This window comes from Canis lupus, chromosome 4 (assembly GCF_003254725.2).
Source record: "Canis lupus dingo isolate Sandy chromosome 4, ASM325472v2, whole genome shotgun sequence".
In the NCBI taxonomy this organism is placed as follows: Eukaryota; Metazoa; Chordata; class Mammalia; order Carnivora; family Canidae; genus Canis; species Canis lupus.
In genome coordinates, this window is record NC_064246.1 from 62641849 (window position 1) to 62665345 (window position 23497).

The following is a 23497-nucleotide window of genomic DNA, read 5'->3' on the forward strand; positions in this document are numbered from 1 at the left end:
CTAATTAATTGGCACTCAGGATGCATGGCATTAATCTTCTCATCTTTCCATCCATATGATATCAGACATGATCACCACAACCTCATGGGATATTTCTGTATTGAAATATCAGAAGTGCACACTTTTATAGGCAATTCAGTTGTCCTTACCTGATCTGTGTGCACCTCAGTCAGATACATTAATGGGTTCTTTTCTTTGGTGTATTGAGGGATGTGGATGATTACAGATGCCATGCTTACTGGAACACTTCCTGTTGTTACCTGTGAAGTATGGAAGAAAACATTCTGGTTATTGCTACATCATGCACCTATTGCCAAGGAAATGCTCAATAACGTCTTTGTTAATGGAGGGCGACTATTAAGTGGTAAGATTGAGTCCATTGGAAAGTAAGCATTGTTACTTTAGAGTCACACCCAGGTCTCTGTGTCTCACCTCTTCATGGAGAAATTAACATTTACAATTTAAACTGGTAAATGATTTGTGAATTAGCAGTTGGTTAAAGACACTTACTGTCTGTTGAGTTGGGCTACCAGGGCTGACATTCCACTCTGTCCCTGACTAACAGTGTAGTTTGGGCAAGATACTTGACCTCTATATGCTTTAGTTTTCCTCATTTGTAAATCAAAAATAATGAGTAACTTAGTGGATGTGTGCAGGTACAGCATCTGTTCTTATTGGTGGGGAGTCTGTTCTAACTGGGCAATGCTCAAGTCTTATACTGGCTGTTAACATTTTAGATAACCATAGGGGGGCATCTGGCTGGCTCAGTCCGTAGAGCTTGCAACTCTAGATTTTGGGGTTGTGAGTTTGAGTCCCACATTGGGTGTAGAAACTACTCAAAAATAAAATCTTAAAAATAAAATAACTATACGAACAATAATCCCACCAATTTTGTAACTAACCTGGGAATTAAATGAGTTAATATAGATAACATATTTGATAACTTATTATACCCTATGAATGTTATTTTGTTACTACTAACTGATTAAATATGCTATTAAAGAAGTAGTTGCTAAATACTAGCCACATGTTATAAATTCCAGTATCAGAATCACAAATCAGGAATTTTAAAGATTTCTTTCTTTTTTAAATCACCAAATTGTAGGGTTATAACCATGTAACTCACTAGTAGGAAACGTAAAAAAAAAAAAAAAAAAAGGTATTCATTTAAGGTAGTGAATGAATTCTTTTTACTTTCCAAATTTTCAATAATTTATTATAAAATAGCCATTTTCACAAATTTTTTTTATATAATTGATAACCTTTAGATTATAATTGCTTACTAATAGCCAATGTAAACTTACTGAAAGATATTTGTATATAAATGGTTTCTCAAATAAAAGTGATCTCCCCATGATAAACTGGTATGTTAATTATATTCCAGAGACTTTTGCCCATAGAAATACCATTATGTTAATACTTTGTTGATTAATGTTGAACATTTGCTTCCAAAATAAATCAATTATTTTTTTTATCCAGAACACATAGCTATGCACAAAACCCAGCTGTTCACTTATTGAGCCTTAGTGGTTCTCAAAGTATAGCACCTGCACCACCAACATCTGGAAACTTGTTAGAAATGCGCATTTTTAATCTCACCATAGACCTACTGAATCAAACCCTGAGGATGGAGCCAGGTGACATGTATCTTAATGTTCCCCCAGGTGATTCTAATGCATGCTCAAGTTTGAGAACCACTGGTACCTTTCAACTTTTTACTTTCTTCTCTTCCTGCTCTCCTTTTTCCCCTTCCTTTCTTCCTGATTTAGTATTTTTTAAAAAAGATTTTATTTATATATTTGACAGAGAGAGAGAGAGAGAGAGAGAGAAAGAGAGCAGGAGCAGGGGAAGCACCAGGCAGGGGGAGAGGGAGAAGCAGATTCCCTGATGAGCCCCTAGGCGGGGCTCGATCCCAGGACCCTGAGATCATGATCTGAGTCAAAGCCAGACACTTAAATGACTGAGCCACACAGGTGCCCCCCTGATTTAGTATTCTTATGACAGGCTTACTAACCTTAATGGAGAAGATGAATTTTGGACCAATATCTTCATAACTGTGCACGATAGAAGGAACATTCCCATCTGAAGAGACTTCATAAAAATTTATGTTGGTGGATCTGTTGGATGATGTTTGTAAAGCCAAATATTTTAGTTTTGCTGTTGTTTTTGAAGCATAATACTTCTTTTATTTAAATATCTTCTAGCTCATATTACAAGTAAAAGTTTATATTTAGTTATAAAAACCTAATGAAAACAAATGCTACTTATAGGCTAATGTTTCCAAGGCTAAAACAAATTCCTTTAAAAACATTTCCCTTCCTGATCTTTCTGCAAGATTCTCTGTTAAATATTTACCAGTTGTAAAGTTTCTAAAATAAGTACAAATATATTACTTTAGAACTGATAGAACTCAAGATTGCTAATATACTGGCTGCCATGTTAATGCAGTGCACACTTAGTCCTTGTTGATTGGATGAATGGATTTAAAAGCCAGAGGATTTTCCACTTGGGTGGCTGAAATGCAATGATAGGGTGCTGGGTTTTAGATCCTGCAGTATTTTATACTGGATGCCTGTAAAGTAGGGCATACATTTTCCCTGTTATTCCTTCTCCCTATCCTTCTCTAGTTCCAAACCAACTCTAATGCTTTGGTTTGAATTGAGTTTGGTCAGTCTGTTTCCATGACTAGTGTAGGGACCATGTTTATGATGACTGACCTAGAGGTTTTATTAGACTAGACATAGAGGTATCAGATGATACGATCTGTTTGCTTGGGGTTGCCAACTAGGGTTTGCAAGTGAAGTGAGGACCAGGTCAGAGGAATCCCCACAGGACCACTCAGACTGGAACATAGCTGGACACCCTTCCCTATGCTCCTCACTCATCTCTAAGGCTGAGGCTGGATTCCAACCAGGATAGCTTCACTGGGACTGTAGGGGGGTTAGTAGCAGGAATAGGAGTCTGAAAAGCAATATTTCTTCCCCCTGGACAATTTATCATAATTCTAGTATGTTGATTCTATTTCCTAAAAAAAATTGAACTGGATCTTTTCTGAGATAATTTTTGGGCTTCTTTATGGAACTCCTGTCTTTTTTTATACTTAAAAGAAAACCCACAAACTTTTCCAAATTCTCAGAAGGAAAATATGTCCTAGGAGACTCAAATAGATGTGGCATTTGTCAAGGTTATGTAGATGAAAGGAAACAATGATTTGTCAGCCTTACATGGAAAATGGGAATGCTGACGAGAATTCAAAACAGAGAGACTGGCCGTATATGCATGAATTATTCCCTTACCTTCCAAAAGACCTTTGTATGAGCCCCTAAAAAGAGTCAGTTTCTAAATTAGTATGCTCTGTTTTTGCATTTTAAAGAGAGCTGACATTTTTCCATGTGTTACTTAAGTTTTCCTTAACTTACTTAAGTGTGCATGATCAATGTATTTATAGGCAGTTAGCTATCCTCAGGGGTCTCCTATTTTAGAAGTAATTCAATCATGATTTCCACCCATAATATTTACATAATATAACTGCACATTTATCAAAATGGTTGCTAAGGGATACATTCAATGATTGGGTAGGACTTTTTCAAAAAAATTGCAAAAATGTTATTTTTTATAGTACTTGTGATAGTTAACAAAATAAATATGCAAAACAACCAAATATCTCATTAATTTTGAATTGGTTACATTAACTATGATCCAGCCAGGAATAGGATGTTAGATCTGTATGTCCTGATACAAAAACTTATCTAAGATTACATAAAAAGCAAGGTTAGAGAAGGATTTTATTATTCTATTTGGGTAAATATGTGTGTGTGTGAGTGTGTTACATGCATATATCCTGGTAGATGAACAAACCTCCAGTCTGGAAGATATTCTGAAAATAGGGAAGTCATCTCTGGAATGGCCAGAGGGTGGGAGGGATGACTTCGCTTTCCATTGTCTATCTTTCTATAGTGTTTTAGATTTTATATCCATGTCTTTCTTTAAAGAAACAAAACACAACAAAAACATCAAGAGGAACTATCTGGATAGTAGGATTTTTAGTGTTTATACATCATAATTCTCCATATTAATTAAAAAAACCCTTTTTGGTATATTTTAAAGAGCATTAGACAGTCTTAAAATCCAGTATACTATCACAAAAATATAGAGCTAAGACCTTATTGAAAGTGAAGTCTCACTTCAATCTTATATTTATTTCATGTTAAAGTATCTGGAAATATTGGCCATGGTGCAGAGTAGAATCCTATAAAGGCTGTATTAAGAAAAAGCATTTATGATAAGAATCAATGTAGATAGGAAGAAAAGACAGGTAATGTGGTAATATCAATCTCTCTGGATGCATTGGCCTTCAATCCTTTTAGCACCATGGGTCCTTTCGGAATCTGCAGTTAGTGATTAGTTTTTCAGGGATGGATGACTTGTGCTATATTTTGTTCTGCTTTGGCTGTTTGCAGCTCACTTGATATAGAAGGATTCTTTCAAAAAAAAAAAAAAAGAAGGATTCTTTCATCTTTGGTCATATATCTTGAGCTCTAGACATAATGACACATTTTCCTTTTTGTTTTTACTCAGTGATCTACTGCATGACCTGTGTTCCATGCTTTTAGGGGTTGGGTGATGTGGCAAGTCAGAGAAATCCATTCTCCCTAAACACTGTTTGCAGCATGGCTTGTTGGCAATATACCACAGGACATGTGTGCTCAGAAGCTCCCAGCATGCCTCACTAAATGGAGAACTCTGGTTCCTGGGCTGGGGGTTGAGCATCACCTTCAGCCTGTGTACCTGCATAGCTGTGCTCCAGTGTGTCTGCACCCATGAACCTGACTCATTTCTTGATGAGAGTTAAAGGTGATGCATCACCCTATTCATGCCTATGGTGTTCCACGTAGCTACTTCTCAAGACACCTGCCCTGCTGAACAATTCAAGATAGCTGGTACCAACCAGTATCCTATTTCCACTGCCTTCAGCTATGCTTGCTCTGGCCAAGCAAAAAAAGAGAATACAGCATTTCTTCATAAATGATCTCCTTTGGCAAATGCCTCATTTCCAGTTGGTTGGGAAAAAAACTCTAATATGTTATGTCAGGAATTTTCCACCCAGAAACTAATTTTCCATGACTAGATGTCATATTTGTGGTGGACCTACTATGTGTAAAGCGTTGTGCCTGGCACTTCAGTGTTTAGAGATGGGGCTATTGCTTGAGTGCTCATGTGGATGGTAGGGAGCCGATATGGAGAAGAAAGTGGTGGCAACTCCTCAGGGCCCGGGGAGTCCTGCTTTGACCCCTTGGGAAAGTGTGCATCTCCTCTGAAGGGCTGCAGAGGACTCTCACTGTGGCCTGGGCAGAAGGGCTGCTCCTCTGGCTTTCTGATATTGCCCTCTGTCTGTAAACCCAGATAGTCACTCAAGATTCTCCTAAGGACTGACGCATCCCTGGGTTTCTGTTTTAGTTGACAGGGGGGAAATATTTAATTCAAATTTTCCAGTTAAGAATGAACATATGGAGGATTTCTTCAGTCCTGAGCCAAATGTGTTACAAACCAACTGACCTCAGTGGCCACAGGTGACTCACTGTTTCACTCACCTTGTTATGTGAATATCGGCGTCGTACCGCAGGGGAGTTTTGAAGTTGACCAAATTATCTGCCTTGTTCTCTTCATAGCTTTCGCTATTGAAACAAACATTAGGAAACTACTTAAAGAGGAATATTATTAAAGCTCACCTATCATCAATTCATGATTTCATTACGTTTTACCTTAAGGCTTGGAAACTGACAGATGCCTGATTCTGAAGGTTTTGAAGATTGAAGTCAAAGTTAATAGTGAAAGTCACCTATGCACAAAATTAAAATTCATTAATCCAGGATGGTTTATACTCAGGGACCAATTAACAAAAAGTTCCCCAGAAAAGTAAACTCACTCCAGTTTGATTGTGAATTTTATATGCCTTAAGCTTTTACACTTGTATAATATCTGTTCATCCACCTTGCTTTATTTAGCCTGCCACACCTTTAGAATCAGAGGGTTCACCTTTCAAGTGACATGTGCAGATCATCACATCACAGGCATATCTACGTGTCAGAATTGGAAAGTTTTGTGCCGATGTGAAATTTGCTTGTCAGGGGTTAACATATACTATCTGTGGCTTTCTACAGCATTCTGACCAGTGTTGGTCAATGTATTCAGAAAACAAAACAAAACAAAACGGAAACCCCTCCTTATTGTATATGCTTTTGAAATGAATTGCATGGAGGGGGAAGGAAATCTCACTTTTATTAATAACTTAAAACATTCAGATTTTTAAAAAACTTCCTTTAAATATTCACCTAGTTATTTTGTGATACCTGTCAAATGGTGTTACGTAACGAAGAAGGTGGAATGGTGGTGAATGAACATGAGTGCCAAGGAGGGGCTAGTGTGGATTTAAGAATGTAATGAAGTTGTACCTGTTGCTCCCTCTTCAAAGCAGGGTAGCCTACATCACAGGTGACAGTCTTCTGAGATGAAGCAATCTGGCATGTTACTTCTGTCCCATCAACCTAAAAGAGACCAAGGAAACAATGACTGATTGGCATATAGTGTGCATGTGTGTGTGTGCGTGTGCACATGTGCATGTGTGAGCACATACATGCTGAGAGATGTATAAACCACAGGGGCATTTTAGCAGCAGAGCTGGTTCACAATGAAGTAATTTATTGTCCCCCAAGACTTGAAAATCTTAGATCATCCAGGTAGCTATTATACTACTTTTATTGCCAAGCAGGACACCCAATGAGCCAAAAGTGAGGTCAAATACTGGAATTTCCCCCCAGAAGTAAATCCTAGTTCTTATATTTCAGAAGCACAAAATAACTTCAATCCAATATTCAGAAATGCTGTCTTTAATACATACCTTTCTCTCAATGTGTTTGAAATTTGTAGTTTCGAGAGAAGAAAACAAAATCATATGTTGGTGTTTGCATTTTAAATAATTTAAAGAATCTTTTTTAGTTCTCCTTGGTGCTTTTTTTTTTCTTTTTAAAATAAGAAGTTCTCATTTGGCACAGGAAATTGAAGCACCGAAGACAGAATAGATTTAGAACACTAAATCTGTTAAGTTCGTGTTGACTTTAACTTGGATGGAACCATTTTTAATCCTTTTATCAAGTAGTGAATTTGGGAAATCTCAGCTTTTCCCTCTTCTCCCTCTCATTGCTTGGTGGCAGGGGAGGGGCCAGAGGGGCATTCATGGCCAAGTGTGTTCCTGGTATAGTGATCGAGTCAACATGATTAACTGACCTTGCTGGAATGCATCATCTTGGCAGTCGCAAGACTTGTGGTTACAAAGCTTGGACTGGGCAATGGGACTCGAATTTCTCAGAGCAAGTGCAGCTTGAAGTATCTGTGCGGCACTACGCAGCCTCCTCACATAGATGGCTTGAGAAGACTTATGGTAGTGTCTGGCCAAGACTTAGGGCAAAGGAAAAACTGACCAAGCTGTGAAGCAGAACTGGGCTCGCTACAGAATCAGCCTACACTCTCATGTGGTCTAACTAGTTGGGAGCCCCCAAAGTTAGGACTGATCACACCCAGAAGTCAGGTGCTTCTTCAGACAGCATACAGGACTCGGGGATGTGAGTGTGAGCAAGATGGCCACTAACAACAAAAACACAAGAGCAGTGAGCTCAGAGTGTTACCACCTACCGGCATGGACCAGGAAGCAAAAAACAAATTTTCTGAAAAATCCACAACAATTCTAGTGTTGTATGCACTTTCCCTTTTGTTTTTCAGGGTTATTGAAAATGTTAACCTTCTGTTTTGGTTGCTGACAATAAAAGGTTGATCTCTGTTAAAAGGAAAAAAGAATTATTAAAGTTACAAAGGTCAGTGTTCAAATACTTCACTCATTTAAAAAATTAAAAGATAAAACTTTAGATTTGGAGGACTGAGAAAGTTGTTTAATAAATCATCTCATAGTAAAATGATATGGACAACAAATAAGTCAATGCTATTAGATTTTCTTCTTCACTTATTTTAATTACATTGCAGGGAGAAGAACCATCCCAATACAAATGGTTTTAGATTTCTTGTTTTCCCCCTTATAGATGGTAGAAATTAAAATTCAGATTTTAAGGGTCTTTATTAGTTATGGATGTTTCTTTCATAGAAAAAATCTCCATAAACATTCATTTGAATAAAGTGATCAATGTATCTTATTTCCACACTTTACACTGAGCTCTAAAGCAGACTTACTGAGCAGCTGACAGATGTTGGACATTCAGAACTAGATCTGAGATGCAAACTCCATCATCCCCACAGTCCTTGTAGAAAGGGATCTACAAAAAAAGGAAAAATAATCCCACACATGTGCTCTTGAGTTAGAAATCATTGTGGAAGGATCCATGTAGTATCATTCCATCTATATAAAGCTCAAAACCATGCAAAACTACACAATATTTTAGGAATATATGCATGATTAGCAACATAGGAAGGGAAGCGTCAATAAAAGCAAAATTTGAGGTGATGATTTGCCTGAAGGAGCAAGATGAAGATGAATGTGATAAAAGTAGGGAGGGATACAGAGAACATAGCTATTTGTTACATTTCTTAAAAGTGGTAAGAACAAGGTGTTCAACTTTATGGTTATTTATTTCCTCAACAAATATTTATTGGACACCTATGGTGGACCAGGCACCGTTCAAGGGTCTGGGAATACAGCAGTGAAGAAGACAAAAATCTCCATCCTTCATGGAACTTGCATGTTGGTGAACTTTACACATATTTCACTTAGAAAACTAACAATTTGAAAGTTATGTCCTAGGTAGCTTTTGAACACGACTGCAGTGACTATGAAGCTTTCCTAGCCAGTCTGAATTCCAGGAAGGGTAAACCACACTTACACTGAAGACTTTGGCCTTTTCAGAGTAGGCTTCGAGGGCAGGGCTGGTGCCAGGGTGTTCCAGGCTGATGTTCACATACAGATCCAAAGAGTTGACAACATCAGAGGGCTTCTAAACACACAGACACAGTGAGGCAGTTTACTAGGGCACGGTAGTTCCCAAACAAGAAAATGACCACAATGAGTTCACAATTAACAACACAGTCCCCTCTCAATTATGGAGAATATCCTCATTTTGAATTCTCAAGACTCTTGCTTCTTCTTTTCTGTCCTAATTCTGTTCTTAGCCTCTCCACCAGCAAGACACTTAGAGACTTGGGGTTCAGTAAAGATCTGAAGCAGCAATTCTTAGTTGAGCTCACCAGAAATCTTGTTATCCATACACAATTTATGAATATTTAGAGGATATGCCCAGTTTTAATATTTAAAAGACCTGTCAGTACACAGCTCTTGGGTTGTTGGCTAGGTCTTTTCAGTTCCTACCGCCAAGACTTAAGAGTTCTTAGGTATCCTGACCAAATTTCTGGGAGGAAATATTGTAACTGAGAGGGGAAGGTTGCTCAGGGCTGGCTACTGGGCAATGACAAGAGAACTCCCTTCTTTAGTCAAAACCTAACTCACTCTACAAAATTAGATAGATTTCCTTAGATGGCTGCAAGGCTGGCACACAGGATGGGCTTAGTATTGATATCCAATATGGTGTATCTTAACCGAATGAGATCTCTTCGCTGACCCAAGGCACATATGCCTTCTTAAGAACTTCACAGCACACATCAGCATGAAAAGGATTATGTGTGAACAATAGCTTGGCTGACTTCATTCCCCCAGAATGGAATGCATGTTTCATTTGATCTATGACTTAGCACAAAAATTGGAGAGAAGGAGATCCAGCTTCTAGCCCTTTAAAGAATCTGGATAATTGTGCATCTTAACGACAAAAAGGTCCAGGCCTTCATAAGTAAGTCTCCTTAAACATGAACAAGAAATTAAGCAATGCAATTGATTTTAATTCCTCTATTAACTCTGTTTTCCCAATCATACTTAGTAGTTTTTGAGATGTGAACTTTGTATCATTCATCTAATATCAGGAATATCTCGGAGTACTCCTTAAATCGGCATATACCTCAGACCTTCAAATCCAAATTTCTGATGGTGGGAACCCAGAATATGCATTTTATAAAAGTTCTCTTGGCAATTTTTATGTATCTTAAACTCTGAGAACCATGTTCTAGGAAAGTTCTTAAGCAGCTCTTTTAAAAATGCTTTCCTGAGGAAATCACACTTTCAAATACCATTACATAGTTCCTAGGGGAAAATAGTCCTATAATTTATAAAATCCATTTCCTGTTGGAAATTTTCCTTCAAGAAGCATTTTTCCTACTTGTGAGATTTTCAAAACTCATGTCAACTATAGTAACTGTGGCATAAGATTGGAGCAAATAATTTTTACCTCATCCTTCACCTATGTTAACTTAAATCCAATAGTGGAAATCACAATTGGAATTGTCCTTTTAGCAGCTTGAAAATAAAAATTTTCCCTGATAAGAAAATACTAAAATAAAACTGTCTACTAAAAGCCCATCCTGTTAAACATTTAAGAAAGAAATCTTAAAGATTTCTTTAAAAATATCATTTTTTAGACTTTCAGTTGTAATCCTAAATAAAATTTCATACTAGTAACATTTTCATTGAATGTGACCATGTACTAGCAGAAAAAATATTATTTCCCCCCATAAAATTAAACAAGAAAAGCATTAACTAGAAGGGCAAGCATTTTCTAACTCCCGAGTTTTCTTTTTAGACGTAGACCATTCATTAGTTACTCAGAGGAAAAGAGGAAAGAGGACTGTGGCCCCACCTGTATGTTGATGGTGTACTCAGCGCAACTCTGTGCTTGACTTATGAGCATATTCTTCTGCAAACACCTTTCATTATTTTCTTTAAATAAACCTCTGGAGGTTACTCTGGATGAATATAAGTTTGCATCAATTGTGATATTGTATATAATGGCTATGAAAAAAAATCATAAAGAAATGTTATTACAAATAAACCTTTACAGAAAAACCATCCCTGCCTTATTGTATCTTACTGGGTGAATTCAAGGACTTTGAGAAAATATAAAAACAGTCTTTACACTGCATTGTGAGCAGTGACCAACCATGACATTTGTAATTCAGGCTCTGGTATGATGTAGGTGACTGTGGATACAGACAGATGGGATTCAAAGCATGGTTTGAAGCAGTGTGGAGCAAAGCAGATTTGCCACCAGGAAATCTACTGAGTGAATTTGGGCAAATTACTCACTTCCTCAAGCATTGGTTTCATCATCCCTAACATGGTGATATGATAAAGAAGCAGTTACTGAGTGCCCGCAATTGAACACATTCTCATATGTTACCTTATAAAAGTTTTGCTATCAACCTGGAAAATGGATATTATCTCATTTTTCAGATAATAGAATAAAAGGGGTAAAATAAACCGGCTCCATTCACAAAGCATGGTCAGAAATAAAACTGGGGTGATTTTGAAATCAGAACTCATGTTCTTTCAGCTTCCATGCAGTTGTGAGGATTAACTGCTATTTGAGGATTAACTGACATACTTTGAGAGAACACTCTAGATGCTTATATGAAGGGAAGGCACGCAACTATGCAGTCATAAGTTTGGAATCAGACATACTTGGTTTGAATTCTAATTCCACCATTTATGAGCTCAATGGCTTTAGGCAATTTGTGCAACCTCTTTGAACCTCCATTTCCTCATCTATAAAACAGAGATAAACTACTACCCCAGAGAAATGAAAATGAGAGAAAAAAAAAAAAACAGAATACTACTACTAACCCAGGGAAATGAAAATGAAAAAAAAAATGCAATAAAAATTGATGCCAGTAGCCAATATACAAAGTATCAGAGCCTTTAACTAGAGTCTGCTGCCCAAAACTGAGGAAGGTGATCTGATGATATTCAAAGCATCAGCTGCTTTATCTGGCCTTACTCCGTCTTATTTTACTCTTTTCAAGATTTTAAAGGTGAATAGACTCCCAAAATAGATTAATTCTACAGATAACCTTTAAAATACCTATTAGAGATATTGGATAATTTTTCTTGCTCCAATGACTTAGTGAAGTTAACAAAGATAAAATGCAAGTGAATCAAATGGACTGAAAACAAATGATGAAAATAATACAAAGGAAACACAATGACAGGAAGGTGAACACAGCCAGACATAGTTAGTACACATGGTAATACTAGTTCATTTTTCTCAAGTAGTCTCATGAAAAGGATAGCCTCCTAAGCAATATACTAATTTTGGGGGGGTTATTAACTTTAAACCAGAGTGAACACCTGATACAATAAATAATAAAGACCATATGCTTTATAAATTTACAAAGTTGTGAAGATGGGATTCTTGTCTTACATACTTTTATTGCCAAGCAATTAAGTGACAAAGGATCATGACTGGCTTGTCTGTGTGGACCTGAAGACATCAAGGAAAAGGTGCCCAATGGAAAGGAAGCCCAGGGAAGGACATTCCCTGAAGTCAGAAAGCTGCTTTCAAGTTATAGCAAGAGAAGGGTTGAAGCCCCATCAAAAAGAGGAAGATTTAGGGGATAAATCCAGGCTTTCAGGCCTGGAGAGCTAACCAGCCAGCCATTTCTGCCAACTAATCTATTTCCCAAATTAATGTTTTAGGCAGACTAGCCACTTAATGTTTTTCCCCCAGCTTTTTAAAGATGTATTGGAGATATAATATTGTATCAATTTGGGGTATACAATGCATATTGTTATGTATGTAACAATGTATGTTAATTTATATATGTAAATATTAGAAAATGATTACAATAAGGTTCATTAACAGATCATCACCTCACACAGTTGCAATTCTGTGTGTATATCTATATGTATGGTGAGAACTTTTAAAATATACTTTCTTAGCAACCATCAAATATACAACACAGTATTGTTAGCTGCGGTCATCATGCTGTGCATCACATCTAGTCACTTAGTATTTATACAGAAATGGTTTTTGACTCAACTCTCCTGGCTACTCAAATGCACCTGCTACAAGGCAAGCCGTGAGATGTGCTACTCAGAGTCGGGTCAGTGTTTGAAAGCCTGAAAGGAAAAATGCCAGATAGATATGAAAAGTAGGAAACCATGGAAAGCATGCCAAGATGTGGATCTAACTTCTGCTTTAGGATTTTAACCTATGTATTTCTTGGTATGAATCATGACAAAGGCTGGAAATAAAGGGGCAGGTTAAAGTTGGTTTGTTAACCGCTTAATGAATCACTTATAGGAACTACAGGTGTCTGAAGGTTAGAGCCAAAATCTGATGGAAGGGGGATGAGAACCCATGAAAAAAACAGCAAGAGAAAGAAGGCTGTGTTGCATCAAGTACTAAGTCCATTGCCATGCTCTGCAGGCACTGGAACAGGAGAGATGAAAGTGAGGGGTGGTGGTTAGGAAGGACCTGGCCACACCCTGAAAGGGGACTCAGCTGGTCCGAGAGAGAGATGACAATTCCTGGTGACATTTGTCCAGTTTTCCTTACTCTTTCCTGCTGACAGAACACATTTCAGATTTTTATTCTCTTCTCTGGATTGTTTAGAGCATTTTAAACACTGGGGCACAAACCACCTATTGTTTTATATTTTCTCTTATTTCATGCATGTTAATTCCTCAAGAATAGGAATATTTGGTACTTGTGCTGAACACACCGTATCTAGATCATGCCATAACCGACTATACTAATACTATACTAATATACTATACTATACTATACTATACTATGCCTATACTAATATAGGCATACACTAGTATCATCCGTGTGTGCCCAAGATTTGAGGTAAAGAACCCATGGGTAAAGAAACTTGGATAGAGTTGGGAGAGCCCGAGACTAGGTCACAGAGACAGTAACTTTCTGTGGCAGAATGTTACCTTCTAGAGACAACTGGGGAAGATCTAACCATACCTTCCATGCGTAATTAACCATTCTCACACACCTCAAATGTGTGTCAATTTAAATGTCTGCAAGACCCTTCCTTCTTTTGGTCTATAAACCCAAAGTGTAGGTTATGTTCACAACTAAGACTCTACAAGCAAACCTATCTCCACACAGATTACTTCAGGTCAACCCACCCACTTGATCGTTCTGCTTAGTAGGTCTAAACTTGGCGCTGAAACAGAGCTTGAGTGTTATGTCAGCATTCTTGTTGAACAAAGTAATTTTATCTGGTGTGAATGAAGCATCCACAGATACATCAGCAATGCTTTGTGACCTGAAAGACATAAATGGAAGTAGGTAGTTACTGCCAAGTGTACATGTTATTACCTTCACCTAAGGGACCCAGGGCCAGCATTATCAAATTATTCTCTGCACAATCTAAGCACTTGAGCAGTATTTCATATATGAAAGCTCTAAAGTGGCAGGTAGGAATTATGTCTTCTGTGTTGTGACTCTATTACCAGCCCAATCCACATTTAATTTTTTTCGTGTGTAATGCATGTGTAAGTGCAGGATGTGAGTTTACAATCTCTTTGCAAATGAAGTACAAAGTCATGGTCCTGGCCATGTTTTGCCAGCTATAGAAAGTGACATTTGCTCTTCTCACAAAAAGAAGGGAGAGAGCAGATGGCAAGGTGGGTGTGGCTGCGGCCGAGGAGCATGGCTGAGGCTGTCTCCCTGTTGCCTCCCTTAATGGTTGGCAACAATTCTTTGATGTGTGGTATGTGACCATGATATGATGGTGGCAACTAGCCTGACACCAGAAAATGGCCGAGGAGCCTCTCAGGCAGGGAGCTAAAGACCTCTGACTCTGGCACAGCCCTTTATATATCTGGAAAGCTTTCACATACACGTGGTCTCATTTGCCCCTAGAACACTCCTGTGAAATAGAACAAATATTGTCTCCCTTCTGATGAAAAAGTCTGAAACCAAAGATATTTGGTAACTTATCAATTTACTGAGTAATAGCAAGTGAAGAGTTAGAATTCATGTTCTCCTAGTTCCTCTGTCAGTAAAATTTTGTACTTCATCATAACGATCCTTGTGCACATGCTGCATTATTTACAGAGCAGCAGGTAGTAATTAGTAATTTCACTGCTTTGAAAAGTACCACCGCAGAAAACATTTTTTCTTTAATTTCAGGTATCATCTTTTAAAGGACTTGAGTCAATTGAAAAATTATTTTGTCAGTTAATTGTATACCTACAAGGCCCCCTAATAAGTAGTCATAAAACATCTAACAACATGTTCTCAAACCTACAAGAACTAAAATGTCAAGTGAATGTTTTCTGTAAGTTAATATCTTTTAAGAGCATCTTTTATCCCATTGGAGATGGTGGTATTGATTGAAATGATTTTGTTAACTTGTTTTTTAGAAATTATTCTTAGCAAGTTTCCCAGAAAATCCAGTCTCTGCACCTTATAGGAATGTGACCACAAAATGGCATAAAACTAGCTTGACTGATACCTCAATAAATTGATCTGATTCCATGTGTCTTGACTTTTTGAAGAATCAAATCCACTTTCAAAGAAAAAAGTCTGGCCATCATTGGCTATATTAAAAGGTATCGGGGTGCCTGACTGGTTCAGTCAGTGGAGAATGTGACTCTTGACCTTGCAGTGTGGGTTCAAAATCCAAGATGTGTGTGGAGATTACTTATCAAATCTTTAAAATTAAAAAAAGGGAGTGTCACAGTATAGCAATTATATTGACTATGAAGGATGAAGCCTACCAAGATGGCTACAGGGGGATGTTCACTGAAAGGTAGGATTTCTTAGAAATTAAAAAAAAAAAAAAGTTCTGTGACTATGCCACCATATACTTTGTATTTTTCTAATGGCATGATACTCTTAACTGATTTTATTCAGTAAATATATTTTTGAATCTGTCAGTCTTAAGTGTGATCTGTGAGTTTCCCCCCACGTGAAGTTTTCATTAAAATGATACACCTAAAATAATGCATTTTGGGTGGCTCAGCCGTTGAGTGTCTGCCTTCAGCCCAGGGCGTGATCCTGGGGTCCCGGGATCGAGTCTCGCATCGGGCTCCCTGCATGGAGCCTACTTCTCCCTCTGCCTGTGTCTCTGCCTCTTTCTCTCTGTGTCTCTCATGAATAAATAAATAAAATCTTAAAAAAAAAACCAATGCATTTCATCTTTTAAAAGTACACGTGAAATATTGTAAATAGTTTAATGAAACTCAGAAACAATACACCAATATGTAATGTTTCTCTGTTCTTGAAGTATTTGGACATTTAAAGTACATTTTTCAACAGAGACAAATGAACGAATGAAATATATTTTTTTGGTGGGGGAAGACTCTTAATCTAATTCTCAATTTCTTTCTAATTCCAACCAATATATTTGTCTTTGTCTTTGAATCACAGCCCTTGAATTCCTTATTGTTCCCTCTTGCTCTTCAACTGCTACTGAGGTCAATGAGAAGTCAGCTAAACCTAAATAATGGCTTCTTGTTTATGACTAATAATTTCAAAAGTTACTTCATAACCACATGAGAAGTTACACTTTACTTGTGTGGTCTGAGTTTTCAGTATTTTTAGGGCATTCTCATGAGGCTTCCTTTCTGTGAGCGGAGGTAAGGTTATTTGGAAGATAATATTCAGAAATATCTTGGATACCATTTCAAAGGCTCTGTCTCGTCTATGTCCTTTTTCTGCTCATCATATAGAGAATGGTGATAGCAATGGTAAGCAAATATTTTTTTTTCTCCTGTAAGGAAAAATACTTTTCTTCCTTTGACACATAAATTATGACACATAATTGTCCTGGAGTCTTCTAGAACGCGGGTAGCATTTCCACAATTTCAGCACAATTATCTGCTCTACTTAGCAGGTCACTTTTTAATTAGCTAGTTTGTGTCTGGCTTTCAATTGACTCACCAGAGCTGAACCACTTGCCCAAAGGCACCAATGGACACGTCAGTGATGGAATCCCCATTTAAATCACCATAGCCATCCAAAGATCTCCCAAAGTACTGGAGCTGGCTCCTAAAGGCTCCATTGGATCCCAAGATTTTCTGTAAGAGCAAGTTTTACATGAAATGATAATGTATAACAACTGAGATAGAAAAAAAGGGAGCTTCTACATTGCATAGTTAGATTCTCTACATAGCCACTTCTCAGGTTCTTTTATTCTCCACAAAATTCCATTCATTTTTCAATCACAGCTTTTCTCATCTGTTTATTATTCTTGCAGCCACATCATCACAGAAAATCACCAAGTCATCACCATGACTCTTTTAACATAAAAAAAAAAAAAATCACAATGCAGCAGCAGATCAGTGGACTGAGCAGGATTTGAAGCAAGCTCAGGTCATGGTTATTCTCCTAGCCCACATCTTTCATGACTTTAATGGAAAGTTGCCTGATCAATGAGGCCCCTTGGTCACCCTTTAAAGTACTTAATAACTCCCATCCCTGAACATTAAATTAAAAAAATACCTTATTTATTATGATCTGGAACACTTTATATCACTTATCTTATTTCCCCCCCCTCCCCCCCGTCTCCTCCACAAAAATGTAAGATCCATAAAGGGCAGAATTTTATCTGTCCTGTTCTTTACAGCATCTCCAGAACCTAGAACAGTGCTTGACACACAACAGGAGGTTTACTAAATGTTTGCTTAGTGAATGAATAAGGTTCTACACTAGGTGGGATGGGTCAGATTACCTGCATGGTAGCTCTAATATGATGATACTCACATGTAAATGCATCACTATGGAACTCAGGATTACCTGGGAATATCTCATGCGAATGGTGCCCTCGTGACCATTGTAGATATACACAGCCCCAGAGTTCTGATTTTCCAAAGGCGAACCAACTATTACATCATTAAAGCCATCCATATTGATATCTGAAAGAGCTGCAATTGCTGAACCAAACCGAGCATTTTCAACACCATTGGGGCCTTCGAGAAACTGGTGCCAATTCAAAACGCCCTTGCAAGGGGGAAGAGAAGGATGATTAAAGCAAACTTTCCAACCTCCACCTTGAAAATTCACAGCAAATGATGCTCAAACCAATTGTAAACTGTTAAAAGTAGGCAAGATTTCAAACCTTGATTTCAAAATTCTCTAGGATGAGAATTATAAATGAGAATTCTAGCAAGTAAGCTCAAAGGATATGTGCTCACAAACTGAGATGAAAGGGATGGATTCTCTTTACTGTGGCTGTACCACCTACATACCACACTATCCATATCTATGTCTCCTTTCCCCCTTAATATTAGAATCTTTACTTCTTTCTAAAACTTTTGATTTAAAGTTTGTTGATAAAAATATAATATCTTGAATAAAATTAAGGTAGAGACACAACAGAAAACACAATATCTTAATTTAGACCTTAAAACTGGGATCCCTGGGTGGCGCAGCGGTTTGGCGCCTGCCTTGGGCCCAGGGCGTGATCCTGGAGACCCGGGATCGAATCCCACGTCGGGCTCCCGGTACATGGAGCCTGCTTCTCCCTCTGCCTATGTCTTTGCCTCTCTTTCTCTCTCTCTGTGACTATCATAAATAAATAAAAACTAAAAAAAAAATTTTAGACCTTAAAACTTACTGAACAATGGCATAATTATAATGGTATAGGAAGTAGAAAATGAGACCACTAAGTTCCGATCCAAGACAGCAACCCTGAATTCTCCTCTTGCCTGGAACACATCAGATTACACCTATTAATAGGACAATTCCTCCTGAAAAAGTACTGAGGGCTGACTGGACAGCTACTGAACAACCACAGACAGAGAAAATGGCAAGAGAACACCAAGAGAGATGAAGACAAAGTAACACAGGGAAACTGACACAGTGAGGATGCAGAGGACTGAGAGGGCAGGAACAGATTCCACTGTCCTTAGGCACAGAAAATAAGCCACAATTTAAAAAGAGCGATTAGCATTTAAAAGAGGCAACTCTAGAACTCTGCCACATGGTGGAGGAGCAACAGGGAAAGCCCTCCAAGTCAGAGGGATTGGTTTACATTATTACCATCCCACCTTAAAAGCCTAGGTCAGAGCAGGGTCTGGTCAGATCTGGTTATCTCAGTGAGACCTCACTGACCTCAACAAGCTCAAGGTCCTCAGGCCCACACCAGTGTCAGTGATGCTGGGATACAAAAAAAAAAAAAAAAAAAAAAAAAAAAGAAGTCACAGTTTAAAAGGGCCAAGGAGTGGTAGGAACACTCTCTCCTCATCTACCTCTATAGCCCAGATTGGAGCACGGTCCAAACACCATAAGTAGTGGGTTCAGATGCCATAACAGGCAGGTCCCAACCCTATAAATGGCAAAGTCCAGTCATCATAGGATGCTTGCAACATCAGCCAAGCCCAGGGTCTATAGGCCCATACCAGCTTCTGTGGTGCCAGGGCACAGCAAATAAGCTGTGGAATCTAGGGTTTTTGTTTTTTTGTTTGTTTGTTTCTGTTTTAAATTTTTTAATTAAAGCAAAGCAAGTATTATTTTTAAATTAAAAATGTCTTGTTTTATTTCTTCTTTTTTTTCCTTTCCAATTTTATTTTTTTCTTCTTTTTTTGCAAAAAGCCACGGTTTATTTTTAAGATTTTATTTATTTGAGAGAGAAAGCACAATCAGAGGGAGGGGCAGAGGAAGAGAGAGAAGCAGACTCCTTGTGGAGCAGGGAGCCCAATGCAGGGCTCAGTACCAGGGCTCGATCCCAGGACCCTGGGATCATGACCCGAGCCAAAGGCAGATGCCTAACTGACTGAGCTACCCAGGAGCCCCCACAAAAGCCACAGTTTTAGAAGAGTAACTTCTAAAACAGCCACAGCTCCAGCCAGCCAGCCAAAAAGTCATCAAGCACACATAGTCTGCAAAGGGGCACCATTCTTAGCTGTTCTTCCTAATCCATAGAAATACAGAAAGTCAAGAAAAATGCAGAGACAGAGGAATATGCTCCAAAAGAAAGAAAAAAACTCAGAAAAAGAACTAAATGAAACAGATAAGAAACATGCCTGATAAAAAATTTAATGATTGTGAGGGTACTGGGCTAGAAAAAAAAGGGGAAGATCTCAGTGAGACTTTCAATAAAAGCATAGAAAATATTAAAAAGAATCCATCAGAGTTGAAGAATACAATAGCTGAAATAGCAGGGGATCAATGGAGTTGAGGATGCAAAAGAACATATCAGCAACCTGGATGATGGGGTAATGGAGAGAAACAGCAGCTGAATAGCAGAAAGAGAAAATTTTTTAAAAAGACAGGTTAAGAGATATCATGGACAACTTAAAGCAAACAAACATTTGCATTATTGGGGCCCCAGAAAAAGAGAGAAAGGTGGAGAAAACTTATTTGATGAAATAATAACTGAAAACTTCCCTAACCTAGGAAAGGAAATAGACATCTAAGTCCAATAAGCACAGAGAGTTCTAAACAAGATGAACCCAAGGAGGTCCACACCATGGCACATAGTAATTAAAATGTCAAAGTTTAAAGATAAAGAGAGAATCTTAAAAGCAGAAAGAAAGAAACAAAAAGTTACTTAGAAGGCAAAAATCTATAAGCCTATCAGTTGATTTTTCAGCAGAAACTCTGCAAGCCAGAAGAAAGTGGCAGGACATATTCAAAGTGCTGAAAGGGGAAAAAACAAAGAAACAAACAAAAATACCTTATACCCAAGAATACTCTACCACGCAATATTATCATTCAGATTCGAAGGAAAGATAAAGTTTCCCAAATGAAAGATAAAGGAGTTCATCACCACTAAATTGGCCTTACAAGAAATATTAAAGGGATTTCTTTAAGTGGAGAGGAATGGTCATAATTAGACATAAGAAAATTATGAATAAAAGATGTAAAATATAACATACTCATAAAATGTAGAGAAGGGAGTAACAGGGAAGAGATGGGAGAAAAGAAAAACGTTCTCCCATTTGCCACCTTTGAACCACCTTTGGAATGTCTTTGAACTTAAATGATCATCCAATTAATACTGCTATTTACTTGGAATGCTATATATGAACTTCATGGTAATCACAAACCTAAAACCTATGATAGACACACAAAAAAGAAAGAAGCCAAATATAACACTATAGAAACTCACTGATCACAAAGAGAATGAAAAGGAATAATAAGACAACTAGAAAATTTTAAAAATGGCAAAAAGACATACCTATCAATAAGCACTTTAAATGTATATGGCCTAAATGCTTCAACCAGGGACATAGGGTGACAGAGTGAATAAAAAACAAGACCCATCTATATGCTGCCTATAAGACACTCACATCTCAGACCTAAAGACATACAGACAGAGAAACATTCATCATACAAATGGAAGTGAAAAAGAAAAAGCTGGGGTAGCAATACTTATATCAGATGAAATAGACTTTAAAACAAAGACTGTAACAATAATCATTACATAATGATAAATCCAACAAGGGGATATAACAATTATAAATATCTACACATCCAACACTAGAGCATCTAAATACATAAAGCAAACATAAATGGAAATAAAAAGAGAAATTTATGATTCTACAAATAGTAGGGGACTTTAACACCCTACTACGTCCATGGATAGATCATCCAGACAGAAAAATTAATAACGAAACAATATTTTAAATGACACATTGGACCAGATGGACATGGAGCATTCCATCCTCAAAAGAGAATACACATTCTTTTCAAGTGCACATGAAACATTCTCCAAAGTAGATCACCTATCAGGCCATAAAACAAGCCTCAAGAAACTTAGAAAGATTGGAATCATACCATGCATCCTGATAACAGTATGAAACTAGAAATAAGTTATTATATATCGAGAAAAAAAAGGAGAAAACACAAACATGGAGACTATACATCATGATACCAAACAACCAATAGGTCAATGAAGCAATTAGTCAAAAAAGAAATAAAAAACATAGAGATGAATGAAAATGAAAATACAATAGTCCAATATCTTTGGGATGCAGCAAAAGTGGTTCTAAGAGGAAAGTATACAGAATATAGTGATACAGTCCTATCTTAAGAAATAAGAAAAAGCTCGAATAAACAATCTAACCTTACACCTAAAGGAACGAGAAAGAAGAACAAACAAAATCAAAGGAGAGTAGAATAAAGGAAATAAGAATAAAAGACCAGATCTATTTTTAACTCTTTGAGGAACCTCCACACAGTTTTCCAGAGTGGCTGTACCAGTTCACATTCCTACTAACAGTGCAAGAGGGTTCCCCTTTCTCCACATCCTCTCCAACATTTGTTGTTTCCTGTCTTGATAATTTTCACTATTCTCACTGGTGTGAGGTGGTATCTCAATGTGGTTTTGATTTGTATTCCCTGATGGCCAGTGATGTGGAGCATTTTCTCATGTGCTTGTTGGCCCTACGACCCAGCAATTGCACTGCTGGGGATTTACCCCAAAGATACAGATGCAGTGAAACGCCAGGACCCCTGCACCCTGATGTTTATAGCAGCAATGTCCACAATAGCCAAACTGTGGAAGGAGCCTCGGTGTCCATCGAAAGATGAATGGATAAAGAAGATGTGGTCTATGTATACAATGGAATATTACTCAGCCATTAGAAACGACAAATAACACACCATTTGCTTTGATGTGGATGGACCTGGAGGGTACTATGCTGAGTGAAAAAAGTCAATCGGAGAAGGACAAACAGTATATGGTCTCATTCATTTGGGGAATATAAAAATTAGTGAAAGGGAATAAAGGCAAAGGAGAGAAAATGAGTGAAAATATCAGTGAGGGTGACAAAACATGAGAGACACCTAACTCTGGGAAATGAACAAGGGTAGTGGAAGGGGAGGTGGGTGGGGGGTTGGGGTGACTGGGTGATGGGCACTGAGCGGGGGCACTTGGCGGGATGAGCACTGGGTGTTATGCTATATGTTGGCAAATTGAATTCCAATTAAAAAAAAAAAGAAAAGGAAAAAAAGACCAGAGCAGAAATAAATGACTTAGAAACAAACAAACAAAAAGAAAAATTAATGAAATAGAGTTGGTACTTTGAAAAGATAAACAAAATTGATAAACCTTTAGCTGGATTCAAGAAAAAAAAAAAGAGGACCCAAATTAAAAAATAAATCAGAAATGGGAAGTAACAACTGATATCACAGAAATACAAAGGATTATAAGAGAATACTAAAAAAAGCATATACTAGCAAATGGGACAAATCAATCAATCAATCACATCACTGCAACAAAACAAAGGATAAAAATTAGGATTTCAATAGGTGCAGAAAAATCATGTGACAAGATTCAACCTCAATTCACGATAAAAAAAACTCTCAACAAAGTGGGGTTAGAGGGAATATACTTCAACATAGGCCACATATGAAACACATGTAGCTGACATATATACTCAATGGGGAAAAACTGAGAGCTTTCCTTCTGAGGTTAGGAACAGAATAAGGATGTTCACTCATCATTTTTATTCAACATGATACTGGAAGTCCTAGCCACAACAATCAGACACAAAGAAATAAGAGGCATCTATGTTGGTAAAGAAGAAATTAAACTGTTACAATTTGCAGACAACATGATGCTGTATATAGAAAAATCTGAAAAATCTGTTCAGCGAGGAGCCAGACTTGGGGCTTAAATTCCTGGCCCTGAGGTCACTACC

The 23497-nt window shown here is 37.7% G+C and overlaps 1 protein-coding gene across 1 annotated transcript in view; it reads right to left on the reverse strand.

Moving 5' to 3' along the window:
• Positions 1 to 23497, reverse strand: part of ITGA2 (integrin subunit alpha 2) — a 102255-nt gene that overhangs the window by 14104 nt on the left and 64654 nt on the right. Inside the window, exons 14-25 of the mRNA XM_025435416.3 lie at positions 17646 to 17849; positions 16791 to 16927; positions 14027 to 14166; positions 10743 to 10894; positions 8886 to 8996; positions 8239 to 8321; positions 7690 to 7831; positions 6453 to 6545; positions 5763 to 5839; positions 5592 to 5675; positions 2015 to 2117; positions 150 to 260 (exon numbers count right to left, since the gene is read on the reverse strand). Coding sequence (XP_025291201.3) covers positions 150 to 260; positions 2015 to 2117; positions 5592 to 5675; positions 5763 to 5839; positions 6453 to 6545; positions 7690 to 7831; positions 8239 to 8321; positions 8886 to 8996; positions 10743 to 10894; positions 14027 to 14166; positions 16791 to 16927; positions 17646 to 17849 — 1437 coding nt within the window. The remainder of the gene's footprint in view (positions 1 to 149; positions 261 to 2014; positions 2118 to 5591; positions 5676 to 5762; positions 5840 to 6452; positions 6546 to 7689; positions 7832 to 8238; positions 8322 to 8885; positions 8997 to 10742; positions 10895 to 14026; positions 14167 to 16790; positions 16928 to 17645; positions 17850 to 23497) is intronic.